General features: G+C 40.8%; 1 protein-coding gene across 2 annotated transcripts; it reads left to right on the plus strand.

Moving 5' to 3' along the window:
* Window positions 1–5,920: 5,920 nt before the first annotated feature.
* galcb (galactosylceramidase b) lies at window positions 5,921–18,962 on the plus strand. 2 transcript variants are annotated; one of them, XM_073466185.1, is made up of 17 exons: window positions 5,921–6,138; window positions 6,239–6,307; window positions 6,407–6,470; window positions 6,925–7,038; window positions 7,415–7,554; window positions 8,430–8,468; window positions 12,329–12,459; window positions 13,042–13,197; window positions 14,108–14,232; window positions 14,935–15,062; window positions 15,370–15,459; window positions 15,543–15,632; window positions 15,787–15,931; window positions 16,624–16,804; window positions 16,889–17,052; window positions 17,533–17,609; window positions 18,466–18,962. In XM_073466185.1, exons 1-17 carry the CDS (start codon window positions 5,998–6,000, stop codon window positions 18,607–18,609), a joined length of 1,998 nt encoding a protein of 665 aa, XP_073322286.1. In that variant the 5' UTR covers window positions 5,921–5,997; the 3' UTR covers window positions 18,610–18,962. The 2 variants fall into 2 exon arrangements, with proteins under 2 accessions (XP_073322286.1, XP_073322287.1); XM_073466186.1 differs by lacking the exon at window positions 12,329–12,459 and adding an exon at window positions 8,664–8,791 and having other exon boundaries at window positions 5,951–6,138.
* Window positions 18,963–19,412: the final 450 nt, after the last annotated feature.

Consider the following 19,412-nt stretch of genomic DNA (forward strand, 5'->3'; position numbering starts at 1 on the left):
TTGAGATTTTTCTCCAAAAAGACTCCACATGTGAGTCTCTTTCTCCGTACTCTCTGCCTTCCCTTAACTTTCTGTGGCGTTTAGCTCCAGAGCTTTGGTTGCTGCTTCAGACCTCTTGTATTCAATCTACACATCTTTAAGAATGCTGTTAGAGTTCAGCAAAAAGGACCCAGACAGGTTGAAAAAATAAAAACCTACTGACAAACCAACCAACAAATGGACACAGGTGAAGACGTACCTGCTTTTTTTTTTCCATTTCATGCATTTCATCCTTTCACTCAACTACAATTCAGAGGGAATTATTGTACTTTTTAGTTCAATACATTCATCTGTCAGCTGTGGTTGATGGTTAGTTTCAATCATCAGATTGATTAGTAATGACAATAATCATATAACATACTTAAAATGAGCTCTGCCTCAACGATAACAGTACAACAGTAATATGCTGCTTACGCGTCAGGCATCTGGCATTTTGGAGTCTCCTTTCCAACTCGTCAAGTGGTGATGCCTTAAGGATTGTAGGCTGGTCTGTTGCTACTCAATCCGACAAAGTAGGGAAAACCAAAGAGTCAGTATTTGATATTTTGGGAATGACACATAAAAATAAACTTACAAATAGTAACCTTTAATCTCTGCTGCTTGACATTCTTGGACAGACAAAAACTGTCTAATGTTAGAAGACAAGTTTAAACACATGTAAAGTACAAATCTGCATTTAAGTTCAATACTTTGTACAGTGCTAGCAGCAAAAGAACATAGAGCTAACAATAAAGATGTTGTTATGTTTTATCTCAACAGGATCTCGGAAGCAGAAAACGAGTGATGAACTCCGAATTATTTTGTTGGGGAAAACCGGAGCAGGGAAGAGCGCAGCGGGGAACACCATCTTGGGGAGAGAAGCGTTTCAGTCTGAACTGTCTTCCTCCTCCTGGACTTTTCAATGCAAGAGAGCTGAGGGAGAAGTGAGAGGTCGAAAGGTCGCCATCATTGACACTCCAGGACTGTTTGACACAAATTTCACTCAAGAGGAAGTGGTGAAGAGGATCAAAATGTGTATTTCTCTGTCTGCTCCTGGTCCTCATGCCTTCTTGGTGGTTCTGAAGCTGGACAGGTTCACCAAGGAGGAGAAAGACACAGTGAGGATTATCCAGAGTACTTTTGGTGAAGAGGCAGCTAAATACTCAATGGTGTTGTTCACACATGGAGACAAGCTAAAGAAACAAACTATCGAAAGCTTTGTTTCAAAGAGTGAAGAACTCGAAGACTTCATTCAGGTATTTTACGGGAGATATCACGTCTTCAACAACCGAGTGAAGGACCGGGAACAGATCGATCAGCTCCTGGAGAAAATTGACAGAATGACTATGGAGAATGACGGAGGGCACTACAATGCACAAATGTTCACGAGAGCAAAAAAGGCCTCAAAGAAAGAGAAACAAAGGCTTTCAAAGGAGCAGAAGGCCATAGAGAAGCAGCGGAGGAGCGACCTGAAGGCGGAGGTCAAGAAAGAAATGAATGAAGGAGGGCCAGTTAAACAGGATAAATGTCTTCTGCAGTAGAGGATGGAGGTTGTTCAGAAGCTAGAAGAAGAAGCTACCTGTTGTTGGGGATTTTTATGGTCAATATATAATTAATATAAAAAGTACTGCATTAGTTTTGTGGTCAAAGAGTTGATTCTGGGATGTGTATGACGTGAACTAGTAGAAAAATGTGACTAAGCAATTGTAAAAATCTGCATCAAATGATATGATGCCTAGTTTGATAGATAGATGTTTGTCCACATTTAAAGATGCAAAAAATGACGTAGCCGGTAGCTCCTTCAAATTTCCCTACATTTTTGTTTTTTAACTCTTTTTTTTATTAATGAAGCATATGACCTATAATAGAAATGCATTCATCAGCATTGGAAACGTAAAGCACACTTAGAGATGATCACTGCCCACTGCATCTTTACCTTTTAGCTGGACCACCCCGGGGAAAAGAGCCAAGAGAGCGAAGATGGCAGCCATGTTAATTCAGCGTGGATTGGAGGCTGCTCCTGGATAATGTCCAGTTGCAGGAAATTGAAATGGACAAACGGGTCTCAAAGACTGTTGTGCCCACATCTTTACAGAGACCTGTCTCCACAGGTCTTGTGGGGCAGGAAGGAGTTTACAATCTTTCATTTCATTATGCAGCCCCGTCTCTATAATGACAGATGAATCACCTTGAACCTTAGTGGGTCAGGCCTGGAGCAAGACTCTGGATCAGGGCTCTGTGCAGACCAGTCAAGTTCCTCCACACAATAGTGGGCCAAAGCTGGAAGTGGGCCAGTACTCACTATCTTTGGAGTATCATGACTTTTTCTTGGGCTTCAGCACTTCTTATAAGCTGCCGACACTCTTCTGCCCTCTCCATATCAGGTTGAGTGGTAGATTCATAATGGCCCTTACTGCTGTTCCACCTTACCTTTCCTCTCATCTGCAAGCTTTTCTCTGTGGGTGCTTCTTTTGTGTGACACACTTTAACTAGAGAGAAGAGTCAGTATGCAGGGATACACACCAACAGTTAGCCACTCAACTCTGTAGGCCCACATCGATTCATGCCAGTATTTTGCTGGAACATGGTTGAAGTTGGAACATGGTTGAAGTTAACATTCAGGATTGTGTCTCGAGCTCGTCTATGTTAGTGTCATATTACAGCAGTTGTGTTGACTGGGACGTTGATGCATTGTTTATGTAAGTGTTTGTGTGTTGGCTCATTTGGATAAAGATTGTCTTTGTGTTTAAATTCATTAAATGTATGTTGATGTGTTGAGCAGTTTGTTTATTCTCTGATGTTTCTTATGAACTGGCTCATTATGTATTCATTGTTATATCAAGATGGTTGGGGAATATTGTATATAGACAGTCTAGTCACACACACAAGCATGTAATGTTTTGCCTCACTTAGGTATGGAAAGAACACATGTAGTACGCTGCAGTGACAGCAGGGGGCGGTACTGAGCAGCACAGAGAACCAATGTAGTCAGCAAGAAAGTCCTGAGAGGGTGGAGGGTTGGGTCCATGAGTCCAACATACCGGACCAGGGTTCTAGTCCCGTGTCAAGCCAATAGTCACTGTTGAGTGTTTTAAGGAATTATTTTAGACCAAACCCTGATCGTTTCCTGAAGTAGTATGAATACAAGTTGCCTATTGTGCATATTATGTCTAATCCAAAAGGCAGGCACCGACCTTATAATCAGAACTTATGTTAGACATTCCCTCGTGAGCTACAGGAGTTATTTAGACACTGACAGAAAATGTTGTTTAATGTAGATTTGATTTCTGGTATTATACACACACACACACACACACACAAAACTACACAACTAATGAATAAATAATAATCAAGTCACAAAAATAAAACTATTTACGAGTTGATGATGAAGTCAGTCTCTGAGGAGTGATGCTGCTCTGTAGTCTGAGGAGTGAAGCTGCTCTGTAGTCTGGTGGTACAGCAGCAGATACTTCTGTATCTGTTGTCAGATGGCAGCAGGGTGAACAGACTGTGGCTGGGTGGGTGTTGTCTTTTAGTATCTTTGGGCTCTGTGCAGACATCTCACTTCTCTGATGTCACTGATGCTCTGTAGATGGTACCAGTGATATTCTGGTGGTTTGGATCAGCTGCTGTAGAGCCGTCCTGTCCTGGGCTGTGATGAACCAGACAGTTTATGATGTTTCCAGTCAGGATGATTTCTGTTGCTCCTCTGTGGAAGTTGACCAGAATCTGGCACCTGTGTGAATTAATCACTTATATTCTTCCCAAACCCTGTTTCTCCTGATCATGTGGAGCCATGTATGTATTTTATAATGAAAAATAATATTTTGTGTTATATCAGAAAAGTGTAAACGGGTCAGTGACATATACACCAGAAAAAAGTGTTTTTTCAAAAACTTCAAATAACAGGCATAAAAATGATTGACTTATGTTCTACTAACTCTCATCTTTATAGAAACATGTTGTTTTTAGATTTTCAATTGGAATCAGAATTTATCTGACAATTTGTTGTATTAGTGCCTAAAATCGTCATATGGTGTGACATGAAAATAATTGTATATAAAATGAAAATGGATTATACCTTTCTTAAGTTACTCACTTTATCAAAGTCCTTTATCATAACTAAACTGTGATCCATTATAGTTTTGTGAAAATTAATAAAATTTGTGTATTATTTTCTAAAGCATTGCTCAATGTGAGACCTGTCGTCAGTCTTTCAACGTATTTTCTATTTATTGTGACAAACCTTGCTATAAAATTATAAAAATATTTGTGACTCTTGCTCAAACTATTTTCTATGTATTCCATGAACATATTCACGTTTTATCATTAATAAAGGTATGTTATTTTCACAATTTGGAATGTCACACCAAATGATATAGTGTCACACCGTATGATCATGTCGCCATGTGTCAATGCAAAACATGTATTAACCTACCTATCACTGATATGGCAGGAAATATTCAACCACTCATAACTGCTGGAAGGTAATATTCAAATTTTATTAACTGATTTGATACAAGTAAACAAGTAAAACAAACATTTTTTATAACGTATGAATTTTAACAGTTGTGGGCCAACTGGGCCAGCAAAGCTTGTTTGCTGGCCTGGACATCATCAGAAAATACATTTCATTTCAATAAATATGTTTATTATTAATCAATACATCAAATTATTCCCCATAGTCTATTCTCTGCATTTCATAACTGCGTTCCTCTTAGTTGCACTGCCTACAGTGTTCTAGTCCAATGATATTTTAGATATCATGTATTGCCAGAAATCTGCCCCAAGGCCTTTTGAATCAACAATGAAGGCACCCTCTAAAACCCTCCCTCAGACCTTCCTATTGGTCAGCGAATGGAAACAGACAGTTGTCGTTTACTTTTCTTTTCTTTGCCTCAGCAACTCCTCTCTCCTCGCAGGGTGTCATTATTTGCCTCAAGCTGACAAAAGAAAAGGGAATGTATGTTTTAAGACGAAGACAAAACATTGTTTAGACTTAAACAGCATTCTAAGGTTTCTGTGAAGGGGTCTGCTGTGTCTGTCTGATAAACTAGAAATCTGTATCACCGAATAAAACTAAACTAAACTAAACACAATCTGTTGTGGATAATTACAGCTTTTATGTGATGATGGACCCAAACAAATGTTTGAAAGGACAAAACATACATTGGACTTTGTTATTTATTGTTATATCTGCAGGAAATTACAATTCGTATCGTATGGTGTGACAATCAAAATCATGGCGTGACAGGCAGACATAGATCCATGGTCTGGTATCGATAGTACTGAACAACCTTGCTGAAGAAGGACCTCTCATTCCCAAGGATGTCAAAACAGTTGCCCGTTGCAATATCCCAAAATAGTGTCACACCATGTGATTGTGATTTGTGTGACGAAATCTTTTTGATCAGAACTGACTCAAAACATTATGCTTGGACTTTGAAAAGAGTAGGCTCACAAATAGACATCTGTATTATTTTTCTGTACTGTTTTGAGAATTTTTGCATTTATTTTTCTTTTCTATTTATTTGTTCTTACTTTGAGAAACAAGTGCCGGACAGTCACACCATATGAGTTTTGTTATGTTTGGTTGAACATTCTGAAAAAATGAGTGATGAACTGTTTTAATGTTGAGTATGTTTACATAAAGCATACTTTTCTGCACAATACTGAGGTTTTTAACAAATATATTTTTTATTTATAACCTACATGTTTGACTCTGAAGACAACAAAACCGCCATGTCACGTCACACACCGAAACTAGTAAAAACACGTGATTATTGTTATCTGAAACAAAGTGCGCTTACTTCACTGGAGTGTGGGTATTTCATGTTTGAAAATAAAATACAAATAAAATCACCCGGAAAAATAAAGGGCTCTGTGAGCACGTGAGGCTGTCATGTGACGTGTAGAGGGCGTGAGCGCGCCCACAGCAGCGGCGCGCAGCGTGCAGAGAGCCCGTAGAATAGAGTCAGGATGGACCTCAGGGGACTGCTGGTGAATCTGTTATTTCTCTGTTCGTCTCTGAGTTTCTGCTCTTCTCAGACTTATTTCCTGAGCGACACAGACGGTCTGGGGAGAGTGTTTGACGGGATCGGAGGTTTAAGCGGTGGAGGGGTGAGTCCGTTTGAAACTACTTCCTGGTCCGATACTGGTCCTCTGTCTGTCTCCTGTTGGTCTTCAGCTCATGTCAGATTGTTTCTGCTCCTTCCTGTAGGCGACGTCTCGTTTACTGGTGAATTACGCAGAGCCATACCGCAGCCAGATATTAGACTTCCTATTTAAGGTATGACACACGAGTCAATCAGTCAGTCAGTCAGTCAGTCAGTCAGTCCACTGAACAGCAGAACCGAGCTCACTGTTGTGCCTTTTCTGCCGTCTGCAGCCGAACTTTGGAGCCTCTCTGCACATACTGAAGGTGGAGATCGGAGGAGACGCTCAGACTACAGGTGAGTCTGCCTGTGAACTTTACTATTTGACTGCACTGATGTAATTGAGATGATACAGTTTATAGTCACTAATATAACCTGCCTCCTGTACAACGTGTCTGGTAAGGAAATCTATATTAGCAATATGAATATCAGATGATTCATCATTTCTGTGTATGTTTTTTACTGCCTGATGTTGTTACTGTACCTGCAATGAGCAGCATCAGTCAGGCTCTAATGTGTTTGTATGTGGGATTTGAAGTTGCATATATTTAGGAGATTCTTCTGAAAGTGGAAGCACTCACCATGTGGTTTTTGAGAATTGGATATGTTTGAATTGATGCTGAATCATCAACATTCATGATGCAGCTAAGAACTGTTTTTTTCTGGCATGGATAGAAACAGTGAATACACTTTGGATTGATAGTTAATTTAATGAAAGAACAACTTATATAAGACTGTTCTCTTCTTGTAGATGGAACGGAGCCGTCACACATGCACTACGAGAACGATGAGAACTACTTCAGAGGCTACGAGTGGTGGCTGATGAAAGAGGCCAAGAAGAGAAACCCAAACATCACACTGATAGGTGAGAGCGTGTAGTAAAACTTCTATTGCACTTCAAAATGATAATAAAAGAGTTGAGAGGAAATAAAGATCACATGAGACTGTATGACTAAAAAACTGAAATCAGATGAGACAAAAATGTGACTTTATTACTACTGTAAATTGATATCCTGAACCCCTGATTGGACGTACCTTCTACACTATGCTACAACAAAGACTGCAGAAATGGTGTTTATTCTGTAACCTTTAGCAGGGCTGATGGGAAATGTGGTCTTACTGGGCATTCATACTGAAAACAGCACTGCGAGAGGTGATTGTTCGACGCTGATGGTACACTAATGGTGCATATTGCATCTTCTGCCTTACGTGTGTGTGTTGGTATGTGTGTGTTCATGTAGGTTTACCCTGGGCGTTCCCGGGTTGGGTGGGACATGGTAAGAGCTGGCCCTATGTCTTCCCAGACATCACTGCAGCATACGTGGTGAACTGGATCCTTGGTGCCAAGCAGTACCATGACCTGGACATTCAGTATGTTGGGGTGTGTACTCGTTTACTTTGAATCTTATTCCTGTTTAAGCTACGTGCCGTGCACAGTGGGGTTTCTCTTTATACCAGAGCTGCAGAAACCTTCAGCCGTGCACACACTGTCTGTACAAATATATGCACAAATATCTACTCATCTTTGGTTGTGTGACACAGTTTACGTGCAGTCCAAAGGGCTTTTTATTTATTACGTGCTACTTTCTAAACCTGTTGATCTGTTTATGTTTAACATCAGGAGTCTACTTTGCTTATTATAATGCTGTTATATGTTGAGATCAAAGTTAGACCCATATTCTTACAATATCTGTGATAGCGTTGTCCTCACCGGGTTAACAGCTGACACCTCCTCAGCCAGGCTGAAAACAAACTCTGATTATTAGAAGGACTCATTTTGAAGTGAAAACAAAGGTGACCGGTGATTTATTATTTATGTGAATGTGATATCACAAAAATGCTCTGAGGGATTTTCTTCCAATTTGGCACAAATATCCACTGATTAGATTTTGGTGGTCAAAGGTCAAAGGTCAACTTCACTTTGACGTCATAATATTCTGATTAAAATGTTCTGCTCATGGAGGCATGCATTCTGCATGACTTTGCTGTTGCGGTATTCCCAGGTTTCATCACTTAACTAAATGTGATCATAACCAATAGGAATAAAGGCCAGAACTGTGAAAATATAATGAGAATACATTTTATTGCAACTAACCTGGTGACAACCCTTCAGGTGAGTGTGAGGCCTGTTACACAGAGCAACACCGCCAAGGTTCAGTTGCATGTAACTCTTCTGCTTGATAAAGTTGAACATGTAACGCTGGCATCACGAATGAACCTGGACACGTCTAACTAAACTCTCTTCCATCTATTTAGATTTGGAATGAGCGAAACTTTGACAGCAAGTACATCAAGGTAATCCTCACCTCTTCACTCTCACTGTCCTCTCATTTGATTGACTGACTCGTGTGCATTGTGTTTTAGCCTAAACTGTGACTTAAAGGAGAAAAACAGCCACCAACATTGAGTTGTGTCCACATGAGAGAGATGCAGGTTGAAATGATTTGAACTTCTAGCTGGGTTCCTCTGAGAGCATGTTTTGTTGCCAAGGTGCTCCGGGACACGCTGGATAAAGTTGGTCTAACTGACGTTGGCGTCATCGCGGCAGACGGCGATTGGAGCATCGCTAGTTCTATGATCGTTGACCCGTACCTTAATGATTCTGTTGAGGTGGTTGGGTAAGTACAGCTGGCTTTAAATCAAACTCATCTGCGGCACAGAATGAAAAATCTGAACTCATAATCACTCATTTGACCCAATGGCACTGCAATTAAAATGTAAAGGCGTGTGCTGTGGGTTCACTGAAGGGCAATTTGATCCGTGACAACTGATTGACTAAACATGTGATGCACCTGTGGTGAGACGTCCACAGCATTCAGGTGTGTTCACCTAAAACACTTGTTGAGTTGGCCTCTTTTCTATAAATCTACCTGCCTGGTTGGATCAGAGCTGAATGTTTGCGGCTGTTTTTCTGTACTGCCTGTGTGCATGCTCTTACAGAATATAGTATATTCCTATAAAGCATGACACTTATATCACTAAAATTAGGTCACTCATTGGATTTATGTACAGTATATTGCTGCCACCATCTAAAACAACGCTGAAGTTTTTCTTCAGTGGTTTTAAAGCTACACCAATCAATTTTTATTATCATTATTATTATTATTATTGTTATTTTAACAATTCATATTCCTGTGTGTAATGTGAAAGGTGTTGCCTATAGAGACAAACCCACCGAGAATAATCACTGTGTGCAAAACATTGATAATGTGATTGATCTTTTTTCATTTGAATTATTCAGTATTGATTGTTAAAATCACAATATCTAACTAAGCAGCTCGGCTTTCTGTCAGTGAAATGCTTACACGTGTTTCATGGTACATGAAGCTGTGATTACATGTTGTAGGATTGTGGAAATCAAGTTATTTCAATGTGCTGTGATAGGTAGGTCAATAGGTACTGCATTGATCCCAAGAGGAATTTAGCAATAAGTTTTAAAAATGGGACGTAAATATTTACAGTATATGAGCACAATCTAGGTGCTGTATTGTAGGCAACTGGACTTGTTTCAGTTTCTTGAAGACGTTTCACCTCTCATCCAAGAGGCTTCTTCAGTTCTAACTAACTGGAGGAGCTGCAGGCTTTTAAACTCTGTGTGGGAGTGTCCTTACAGAGTTGTTAAGGACACGTGTGAGCTCTGAGTTTCAGAGTTGTTAGGGCCACTTGTGGGTCGTTGACCCAACCGGCCTTCATGTGGGTTGCTAGGGCTAGGTGAGCCCAGGTGTGAGTGGTTGTTAAGCTGTCTGGGGAGAGAACTCAGTACAGCATTGTAGGTGATAAATAATGTCTTAGGCCACCTCCTCTGTTCAAAGACGGTCCAGTTTGACATAGATGGATTCTTTTACTCCTGTTTCAAACCATCTGTCTTCTCTGGACAAGATGTTTACATTGTTGTCCTCAAAGGAATGATGTTTCTCCTTCAGATGTTAGTGGACAGCAGAGTCTTGACCTGAGGAGTTGGCCCTCCTGTGTTGTGCCATTCGTTTATGGAGAGCTTGTTTTGTCTCCCCAATGTACAGATCTGTGCAGTCCTGGCTGCATTGAACAGCATAAACTCCATTACTCTGTTTATGCCTCCTGGGTGTTTTGTCCTTAGGATGGACAAGTTTCTGCCTCAGTGTGTTGGTAGGTCTAAAGCGAACCAGGATATGATGTTTATTAAAGATCCTCCTGAGTTTCTCAGATGTTCCTGCGACATAGGGAACGACGATGTTGTTACGTTCTCTCGTCTCCTCCTCTCTGTCTGCTCTGGATCTTTTAGAGGTTTTGACAAAGGTCCAGTTTTGGTAGCCACAGGTTTTAAGTTCTCCCCTGATGGGCTTCTGTTCCTTCTCTTTCCCCTCTGACTTAGTGGATACAGTGTCAGCCTGATGGTTTAGGGTTCTGATGACACCAGCTTGTGCTCCAGTGGGTGATGAGAGTCAAACAGCAAGTATTGATCTGTGTGTAGTTTTTTCTGTACACCTTAATGTTGAGGCTTCTGTCTTCTTCAATGTGTACTGCACAGTCCAAGAAGGGCAGACTGTGTCCTCTGACATCTTCTCGTGTGAACTTGATGTTATTGTCCACAGCATTTATATGTTCTGTGAAGGCTTCCACTTCCCCTCTGATTTTGACCCCGGTGTCGTCCACATACCTGAACCAGTGGCTCAGAGCAGTTCCTGTGAAGGTAATCAAGGCTCTGCTATCAACCTCTTTCATGTAGAGGTTGAACACTATGAGGGTCCAGTCCAGTTGCCTACGATACAGCACTTAGGATTACCATGACCTGGACGACTGAGAACCTTTATCAACATATATGAGCACATGCAAATGTTAACAGGACTGTCCTACCTCAGGATGGGTGAGCTCTGGCTGTCAGGTGGCAAATGTAGCGATCACATCTTTGACAAAGACCGATCAAGCTTGCACACTGATCTGTGCTCTTGTGTTTGGTGATGAGAGTTTCCCAGTTGTGATCGTTTTTTGTAGTGTTCTGTCTATGTTCTGCATGTGTAAATATCATATCTTGGTTTCAGAGACCTGGATAATGTACTCTGTATTGAGTACAACAGTAGACTAACTGTTCGGTGTAATGGAGCTTCTGATGGTTTAATTCCTTTGCCGGAACAACTTTGTTGCTGCAGAGTCTTTTTTTTCCTCCACGCCGTCAGCTGGTTTTACAACATGATATCAGGTGGATAGAGAGTTGCTGCTGGACAAAGTATTTGTGAATAAAAGCGAGTATTTGCGACAATAAATACAAAGTTGTATTTAAGTTGTATTTGTATCTGGTTGAGACGAGGGTTTGGGAGGTTTCCAGTTATCTGATCTGATGTATTGAGTTTACACCAGTGTGATTTTCTGCAAACACAATGGCCATTTGTCAGGTGTAGGTGGAGAGTGTGATGACAACATGATGCTGAGAGAACACTCATCCATAACAAGTTGGTGCAGGTTATGCTGTCTATGTTTAAGGTATACTATCCAGGGTTTTCATTAAATGGACAGCAGAGGAGTCGCGGTGCTTCGTTTACCTTTCACATGTGTGTTACCAAGGTGTGCATTAGTGAGGAAAGCGGTAGTTACTGGATGTAACTCCTGTTCTATGAGTACGTAGACTATGTTCAGCCCTCTACGTGCATGTTATTGCTGCCACAGTAAAGCGCATTATTTTCAAGACGGTAACACATGTGCAGTAATGACGGTGTCGCAATATTCATGTCGTGGTCAAATGAAACCAGTACACTGCCCACCCAAATTTCAGATCGATCCGCTGTCAACAAATGCAGAAAATGAGCATTGTTTTGCTCTGTAGATGCATTTTTTATGAACGATAGTGGTAAGTGCTAACTCGCTCAACATGCTGCTCATTTCATGTTTATGATTTTATTTCTTTATTCAAGGATCCCCATTAGAAACATGGATGTGTCTTTCTGCATGTCCTGTGACTAGCCTACTTCAAAATAAAAGTCAGCTCTTGTTTTGCCAGTCAATCACTTTAAATGTGTGGGCAAGTGACCAAAACATCAGCTAGTTAGCATCTTTTATAGTGTACGAGTTTTACATGGTCGCAGCAATACTGTAAAGCAACACAAAGTCAAACTGATCAGGGCTGTGAATCCACTTCTTCCTCTGCTCTCTGTCTCTGTGTGTGACTGTGATGTCTGCACCAGCTGCTGCGCTACACTCTGGATAAGAGTGGTCTGGAGCGGGTCAGGATCATAGCCAGTGACAACCTGTGGCAGCCCATTACCCTGTCTCTGCTGCTCGACCCTGAGCTCAGCAGAGCTGTAGACGTGATAGGGTAGGATCCCTCTCTGTGCGGGACATTTGCATGCATGCACCCAGTGGTTGATGTCGTCTTTATCTGCATATGATATGTCCATTACTAAAACAGTAACATGACTTTATGACAGTGTTTCTTTTTGTGTGTGTGCATGAGCATCTGCTTGTGTTCTTACAAGTGTTTGTGGTTTTTAAGTAACAAGAGGAGCAAAACTATTTCCTGATGCTGACAAAGTGTATTAGTGGAACTGTTTCTGTCTGTTTTCTGTGTGTGGAAAAGACTTGACCCCAATTTGTGAAAGTTGATACAGAAACTATATTCAGACAGAAGGATAAAACAAAGACATTCACACATATGCAAGTGTCTAAAAATGTTTCATATAGAACCATTTAAAGGTTCAGTGTGTACGATTTATTGCCATTTAGCAGTGTGGTTACAGACCGCTAGATATCTATAGCTATATAGATTTCTTACAAATAGTGTTAAAATATTGTCTCGTCTCGTGAGCTGAGTGTATTGTCACACCCCTAATATAAAATATACATATATATACATATAAACAACTTATTTGACCTTGTTTGTGGTATGTGTGATATTCAGGGCTCACTACCCAGGCACCGTCACAGTGAAGCAGGCCGTGAAGACGCAGAAGAAGCTGTGGTCATCAGAGGACTACAGCACTTTCAACGATGAGGTGGGAGGAGGCTGCTGGGCCCGCATCCTCAACCAGAACTACGTCAATGGACTCATGACTGCGTAAGTAAATATGCATCAAACAACTTCAAAATAATTAGCATTTCTGAATAAATGTGGTGATGTTGAGTAGCGTAAGCGCAGAAAAGATGCTCGTTGCGCTGTCATGCTGCTGGCATTTGTAGCATAGTGTAAATATGCAGCATATGCAATCAGAGTCACTGACGGCAACAAACAAGTTCCAGACATGAACTGCCTCATTTTGGCCTCCTGTGGATTAAAACCCTGGACCTTTGACTCCGTAGAGAAGGTGAGTTAGAGGGTGACTGACTGACTGCACCACTGGGGAGACATGGAGTCTGCACACCTTCTCACAGGTTGAAGCAATGACAACATGTGCAAAACTGTGGTACTTTTGTCTGTTTAAACTTTAAACAACTACAACAGTTAAAATGTTGTAAAATTCTGGAAAAAAGTCACCCATCACTCTGCTGGTTTCAGGTGTATTGTCAGATATTTTGGTGACATTTGAGGCCAAAGGAATACTAAAAGACAACACCTGTCCCAGACACGGTCTGTTAACCCTGCTGCCATCTGGCAGAAGATACAGAAGCATCTGACTCGGGGCTACAGCTTACATTTTGTTGTACAACCCTGAGTTGTAGAATGAAACTAAATGAACTTGTAAACCTTTAACAACAAAAGAGCATTTAACATCCAGACAGTACAGACTAACTGACTCACTCTGTATAACACACAGACCGAACTTTTACACATTGGCCGTTCAGTCAGCCATATGCGAGGTGTTGACATAGTCTTGTTAACTCAGGTGGGGAAAAGTTCAAACTTTAAATCTGCTTACACACACCATATATTATGGTGAGGTGTAAAAGCGTGGTGAGGTTAGGAGTGACTGTGACTACGCAGGGAAGGCTTGGGATGAGCCCCTGTCTGGTTTCTATCCTTCTTCCAGCACCATCTCCTGGAACCTTGTGGCCAGCTACTATGAAGAGCTGCCATTCGGCAGAGATGGTCTGATGACAGCTGAGGAACCCTGGAGCGGCAACTACGTGGTGGACTCCCCCATCTGGATCACAGGTCTGCATCCTGCACTTACAGCATGTCAGGAGGAAATGTGTGCTCAGTATGAAAGTGAACAGCTTGGCAGCAACTCAACAAGAACATGAAGCGCTCTCATTTTCAATTGTTACACTGAACCGGATCACAGTTTGAACAGAAGCTTGAAGCAGCTCAGTTTTCCTCCCTCCCAGTGTTTCCCTGTGGTGTTACTGTTGGTGCCGCTGCCACAGATCTATCTAGTGTAGATGGCATATCTTTTCTATTTTATCTTATTTATTTGAGTATATTCTTGTTTTATTCTGTTTTATTTCTCTCTCAGTCGACTCTTACCTCGCGCTGCTAATTCTTGTTATTGTGTGCACACTGTTTTTTCCCTTGTGCTGCTGTGTCAACCTGAATTTCTCCTGCGGGGGATCAATAAAGGGACATCTTATCTAATCAAGACCACATTAACAACATGGCTACGGCTAACAGCCTGGCTACTGTACTAAGCAGTAGATAACTGTAAGAATCTCAAAGTCACCTGGAAACCCTGATCCCAAAGTCAGAGTAAAACAGCCGGTTGTATTAATAAGTACGCAGGTTGTGTTACTTAATGAAATTATGCCTTGACTGTGAAACAATATCTGTTTAAGTGCTGTTTTTCAACTCTTTGCTCTCAGCAGATGTGTAACAGATAAATGGTTTTATATAGTTTTGCACTGTGTTGTTTTCATAAAGCCCACACCACACAGTTCACCCAGCCTGGATGGAGCTACCTGCAGACTGTTGGACATCTGGAACAAGGTGGAAGTTACGTAGCCCTGACTGACGGGAGAGGAAACCTCACTGTTGTCATAGAAACCATGGCAAGTTAGGCTTTCCTATTTTGATCTTTACTTTTTGTTGTTTTCATCTTCTGGGTCTGTGATTTGAACTATCTGCAATCTGGTTGAGATGGAGATGGATCACGTCCGACCGTTGACCCTGTTGTCTGCTTGTAAAAAGGATGTTAACCACTAAACAGGAAGTGACCCTGGCTGGAGTGAAGGCTTTGATGGTGTAGCTGTACAGAAGATGAAAACTACACAATGACATTTTTAGGCTTCAGTGTTTTGCACAAAAACACTAAAAGTGCTTTTGATTTAACAATTTTTTTCCACATTACCTTCACAGACTCACGATCATTCAGTGTGCATACGACCTCCACTCCTTCCCTTCAATGTGACATCCCAGAATGCAACTTTCCAGCTGAAGGGATCCTTTGTACGTTGCTTTGAGGTCTTTATTATGCTGCTGAAAGTTACCGAGTGATATTTCTCATATTCACAGTCATTTATTTTTCTCAGGCCTCCATCAAGGAACTCCAAGTATGGCGGTCGCAGTTCAACTTCAAAACCCAAAAACCCTCCTTCTTTGAGAAACTGACCCCGCTGAAGGTAAAACACAACACAACACAACACAACACAACACAACACAACACAACACAACACAACACAACACAACACAGCACAGCAATATCTTCCTACATGTCGGCACCATGCAACAATTTTAACACTGTTGTATTGTTTTACATGTTTCTGATGGTTGCAGCTTTTAGATGGATCGTTCACATTAGATCTAGCTGAAGACGAGGTTTACACACTGACCACAGTTACAACAGGACTGAAAGGAAGTTACCCAGACCCTCCTCGCTCTGCTCGCTTCCCTAAAGTCTACAAGGACGACTTTAATGTTCGTAAGTACAACATGCACAGAACCCAGTTTGGTTTTGATTCTTAAAATATCATACAGTTCTGATAGGTGGACCCAAAACAAGCTCCAACCAAACGTATGTTACACACTGAGTGCAGTCTGTGATGTTTTCATTGCAGAATGAAAAGAAACCAGCTCATTAAATATAAAAATGGTATCAACAAAGGTAGATGATAAGTAATATTAGATTTTTGGGGCTTATAGCGGTTTTAGGGAGCAGAAAATACTGATATTGATATATTGGCCATTTTACACAACACAAATATTGTTTATCACACACTCTTATTATATTTTACATATTTATTATTTTACAGTTTAACAATAAACTTTTCTTTGCCAAAATTACATCAGTGCACTGAAAAGTAAACTTCACTTGAAATTTAATAATCATAAATTTCACCAAACGTATTTTTCTGCGTTATAATCTCTAAACAAAAGTTTCAAATCGGCCGACCGATATATTTCCAGGCTCTGATGCTGAGGAAAGGATTTATTTGTGACAAGTAATTAAATATTAACATACAGGGACATAATGAAACCATGTGATTATGTGTTATATCAAGAAAAATTTGTTTTGCTCCCAAACTAAGAGTTTTCTCAAAGTGCTGGATCCCCTCGTGGATTTCTTGTATTTCCTCTTGAACTCTGACCTGTAATCTCTGTATCCTCCTGTAGGAAACCCTCCCTTCTCTGAGGCTCCAGACTTTGCTGACCAGACTGGGGTGTTTGAATACTACATCAACATGACTGACCCCGGACCTCACGTCTTTACCTTACGACAGGTTCTGACCGAGAGGCCCATCACATGGGCCACTGACGCTGACCAGACCATCAGTGTCATAGGAGACTATCAGTGGTGAGTGGACTTCCATAAGTGTTAGCAGCACTGCCCTCCCAGTAAGAATATAACTTGACCTTAACAACACACTGTTTGTTCCAGGCAGAACCTCACAGTCACTTGTGACGTCTTCATGGAGAGTGTTAAGACCGGCGGTGTGTTCATAGCAGCCAGGGTGGATAAAGGAGGCCAGTCGGTCCGCAGCGCTAACGGAGTGTTTTTCTGGGTGTTTGCAGATGGCACATACAAAGTTACCAATGATCTGGGTCAGTACTGTCACCCTCTGCTTCATTACTCATTTTACAATGAAGAAATATCTCAAAGGAGAAGTGTTCCCACATGTTTGTGCACATTTTAAAGAATAAGGCGGGAAACATTCTGCTTTACTTTCTGTCAACAAAATGAAAGTCTGTCAGTGGTGCCTTAAAAAGGAGGGTCTCCTGGTTCACGAAAGATTTTCTCAAAAAAAAAAAAATCCTGTTTAAATTAATGCGTTCTTGCAGTAGTTATGAATGTTGCATCAGTACTCGCCTTGAAATATACTGTACATCAGTCATTGTTTGAGTGAGAACAGATTTGAAGTCCAGCATTTTTAATTGTTTTTGGTCTTTTCATGGAGTTTGTCCAGTATGACCAGCTTATTTAAAAAAAAACATTGTACCAACCAGCTGAAGTGCAAGGTGGAGTAGCTGTCACAGCTGTGCCTCTTATCGATGTGTGTTTTTCTTCTTCTCTTTGGCCGACAGCTGGAGAGACGGTACTCGCGGAGGGACAGTCTGGTACCAGAGCGTATGTGTGGCACACCTTAACGCTCACTGTGGAGGTTAGTGGAAAACTTCTTAATGTTTAGAAAGGTTTATTCTTTAAAGCCTGGACTAAACCAACTGATGCAAACATTCTGCAGGCCTGTTCCCAGCCTGTTCACAGGTCTTCTGTTCTGGGTCACTGCAGACAGTGGGGAGAAGCTTTAATGGCATTATGGTTGTGTTGTGATGAGACAAATCAAACTCTGCATCTCTGTATTCTTTCTGCTGTGGTTTCATATACATATGTGCTTCTGGTCAAAGTAAAGTCGCAATACATAAAAAACCTTACCAACATAAAGCAGGATCAGTTCCTGACATTGTCTTAAGAATAGAGCTGAAACAATTAATCTATGAATTGATGAGGTGATCGAAACTTTTCAATCATCGATTGAAACAGATTTTTTTTGTATTTTTTGATGATAAAGTCACTGTACATGACTTCACTGCCTGTAGTGAGAGTATTTGTTGGTTTGTTAGTCTGCTATGATTGTCAATGAATATATTTGGGCTTTGGACTGTAGGTTAGACAAAATAAGACATTTGAATGTCATCTTGGGCTCATTTCCTTAACCAAACACTGACAAGAGAAGAGCATCATAAAATGATCAGCTCACAGGTCACACTGCTGAAGGTCCTGATGATAAAGAGTGAGCAGGATTGTAGAGTTAAGTGGACCTGCAGCGCCTGACTGTTAAATGTCGTTCCAGTGTGATCACATGGTCATTGAACCTCATGTGTGCTTGTTCTGCCACAGTCATGTGACTTACTGTCAGCATGAGAGAGCAGAGAGGTACTGTATCTAATAAAGTGGATAAATGTATTTCATAAACTCATTTTCCTGCTCCTTGTCACTGTGATCCGTCTCTCCTGCAGGGCCAGTATGCGTCCGGGCTGCTGAATGGATACCCGCTGTGGAAGAATGCTGTGGCGCTGACACCAAAGAACGGCTGGGCTGCCGTCGGGACACATTCATTTGAACTGGCCCAGTTTGATAACTTTGCTGTGGCGGCAAAATAATGATTGTTTAACTGCGAGTTAATAATTTACACTATGCTGTGAATATTGTGATTAATTTATTGACTTGATCGATGCATTGATTTCACACTTCAGTGTGCAAAGAATAGATCTAATTGTATTTTCTCTTTATGAAGATTTAAAGTGTCTAAGACGACACTGAAGGGATTCAGAGGACACATAATGTAACGTGATGCACTGCAGCCTTGATAATTCCTGTCTGTATTTTGTAAATGAGTTTTGAAATACTTGATTTTTATGGAATAAATGATTTGTTAATCTTTTTGAATGTTTTTGAAAGAACTGCCTGGCTTTAATCTACATTGATGTGTTTAAAATAAATAAAATAAAAATGACTTAAAGTGTCCATTTCTTGTAATTACAGACTTTTAACATCTCTGTTATCCTTATTCAAGACTGTGCTCTTTTAATTTGAGCGTACGACTCACTGATTTCACTTTTACATTTTGTAATGGACTTGTATTTGTACAGCGCTGGTCCAGTCTACAAGTCCAAGTCTTACAACACTTCACATTGACACTCTGATGGAAGAGGCTACCATGGACAGAGTTATCTTCTTATTATCATACCTTGTAATTGCTGTTAAAAAATGAAATATTCCCAGTTTATCATTTTTGTTGTCAGAGAAAGAGGCAGCAACACTTACACATGGTCAATATTCTGTTAACAGCAGAGCATCTTTAGCTGGGTCTGCTGCAGGTTAACATGTTGGCTTGACCAACAGTGATAAAATCTAAATTAAATAAACTTACAGCTGATTAAACATAAACTGTACCTATGACCAC

Source organism: Pagrus major, chromosome 5 (assembly GCF_040436345.1).
Source record: "Pagrus major chromosome 5, Pma_NU_1.0".
Taxonomy (NCBI): Eukaryota; Metazoa; Chordata; class Actinopteri; order Spariformes; family Sparidae; genus Pagrus; species Pagrus major.

Bases quoted from the DNA above. Each gene is read 5' to 3' on its own strand.
- galcb (XM_073466185.1), top strand. From the start codon at position 5,998: ATGGACCTCAGGGGACTGCTGGTGAATCTGTTATTTCTCTGTTCGTCT. The intron at 6,139-6,238 runs GTGAGTCCGTTT...TCCTTCCTGTAG, and splicing joins GAGGTTTAAGCGGTGGAGGG to GCGACGTCTCGTTTACTGGT. The intron at 6,471-6,924 runs GTGAGTCTGCCT...CTCTTCTTGTAG, and splicing joins AGGAGACGCTCAGACTACAG to ATGGAACGGAGCCGTCACAC.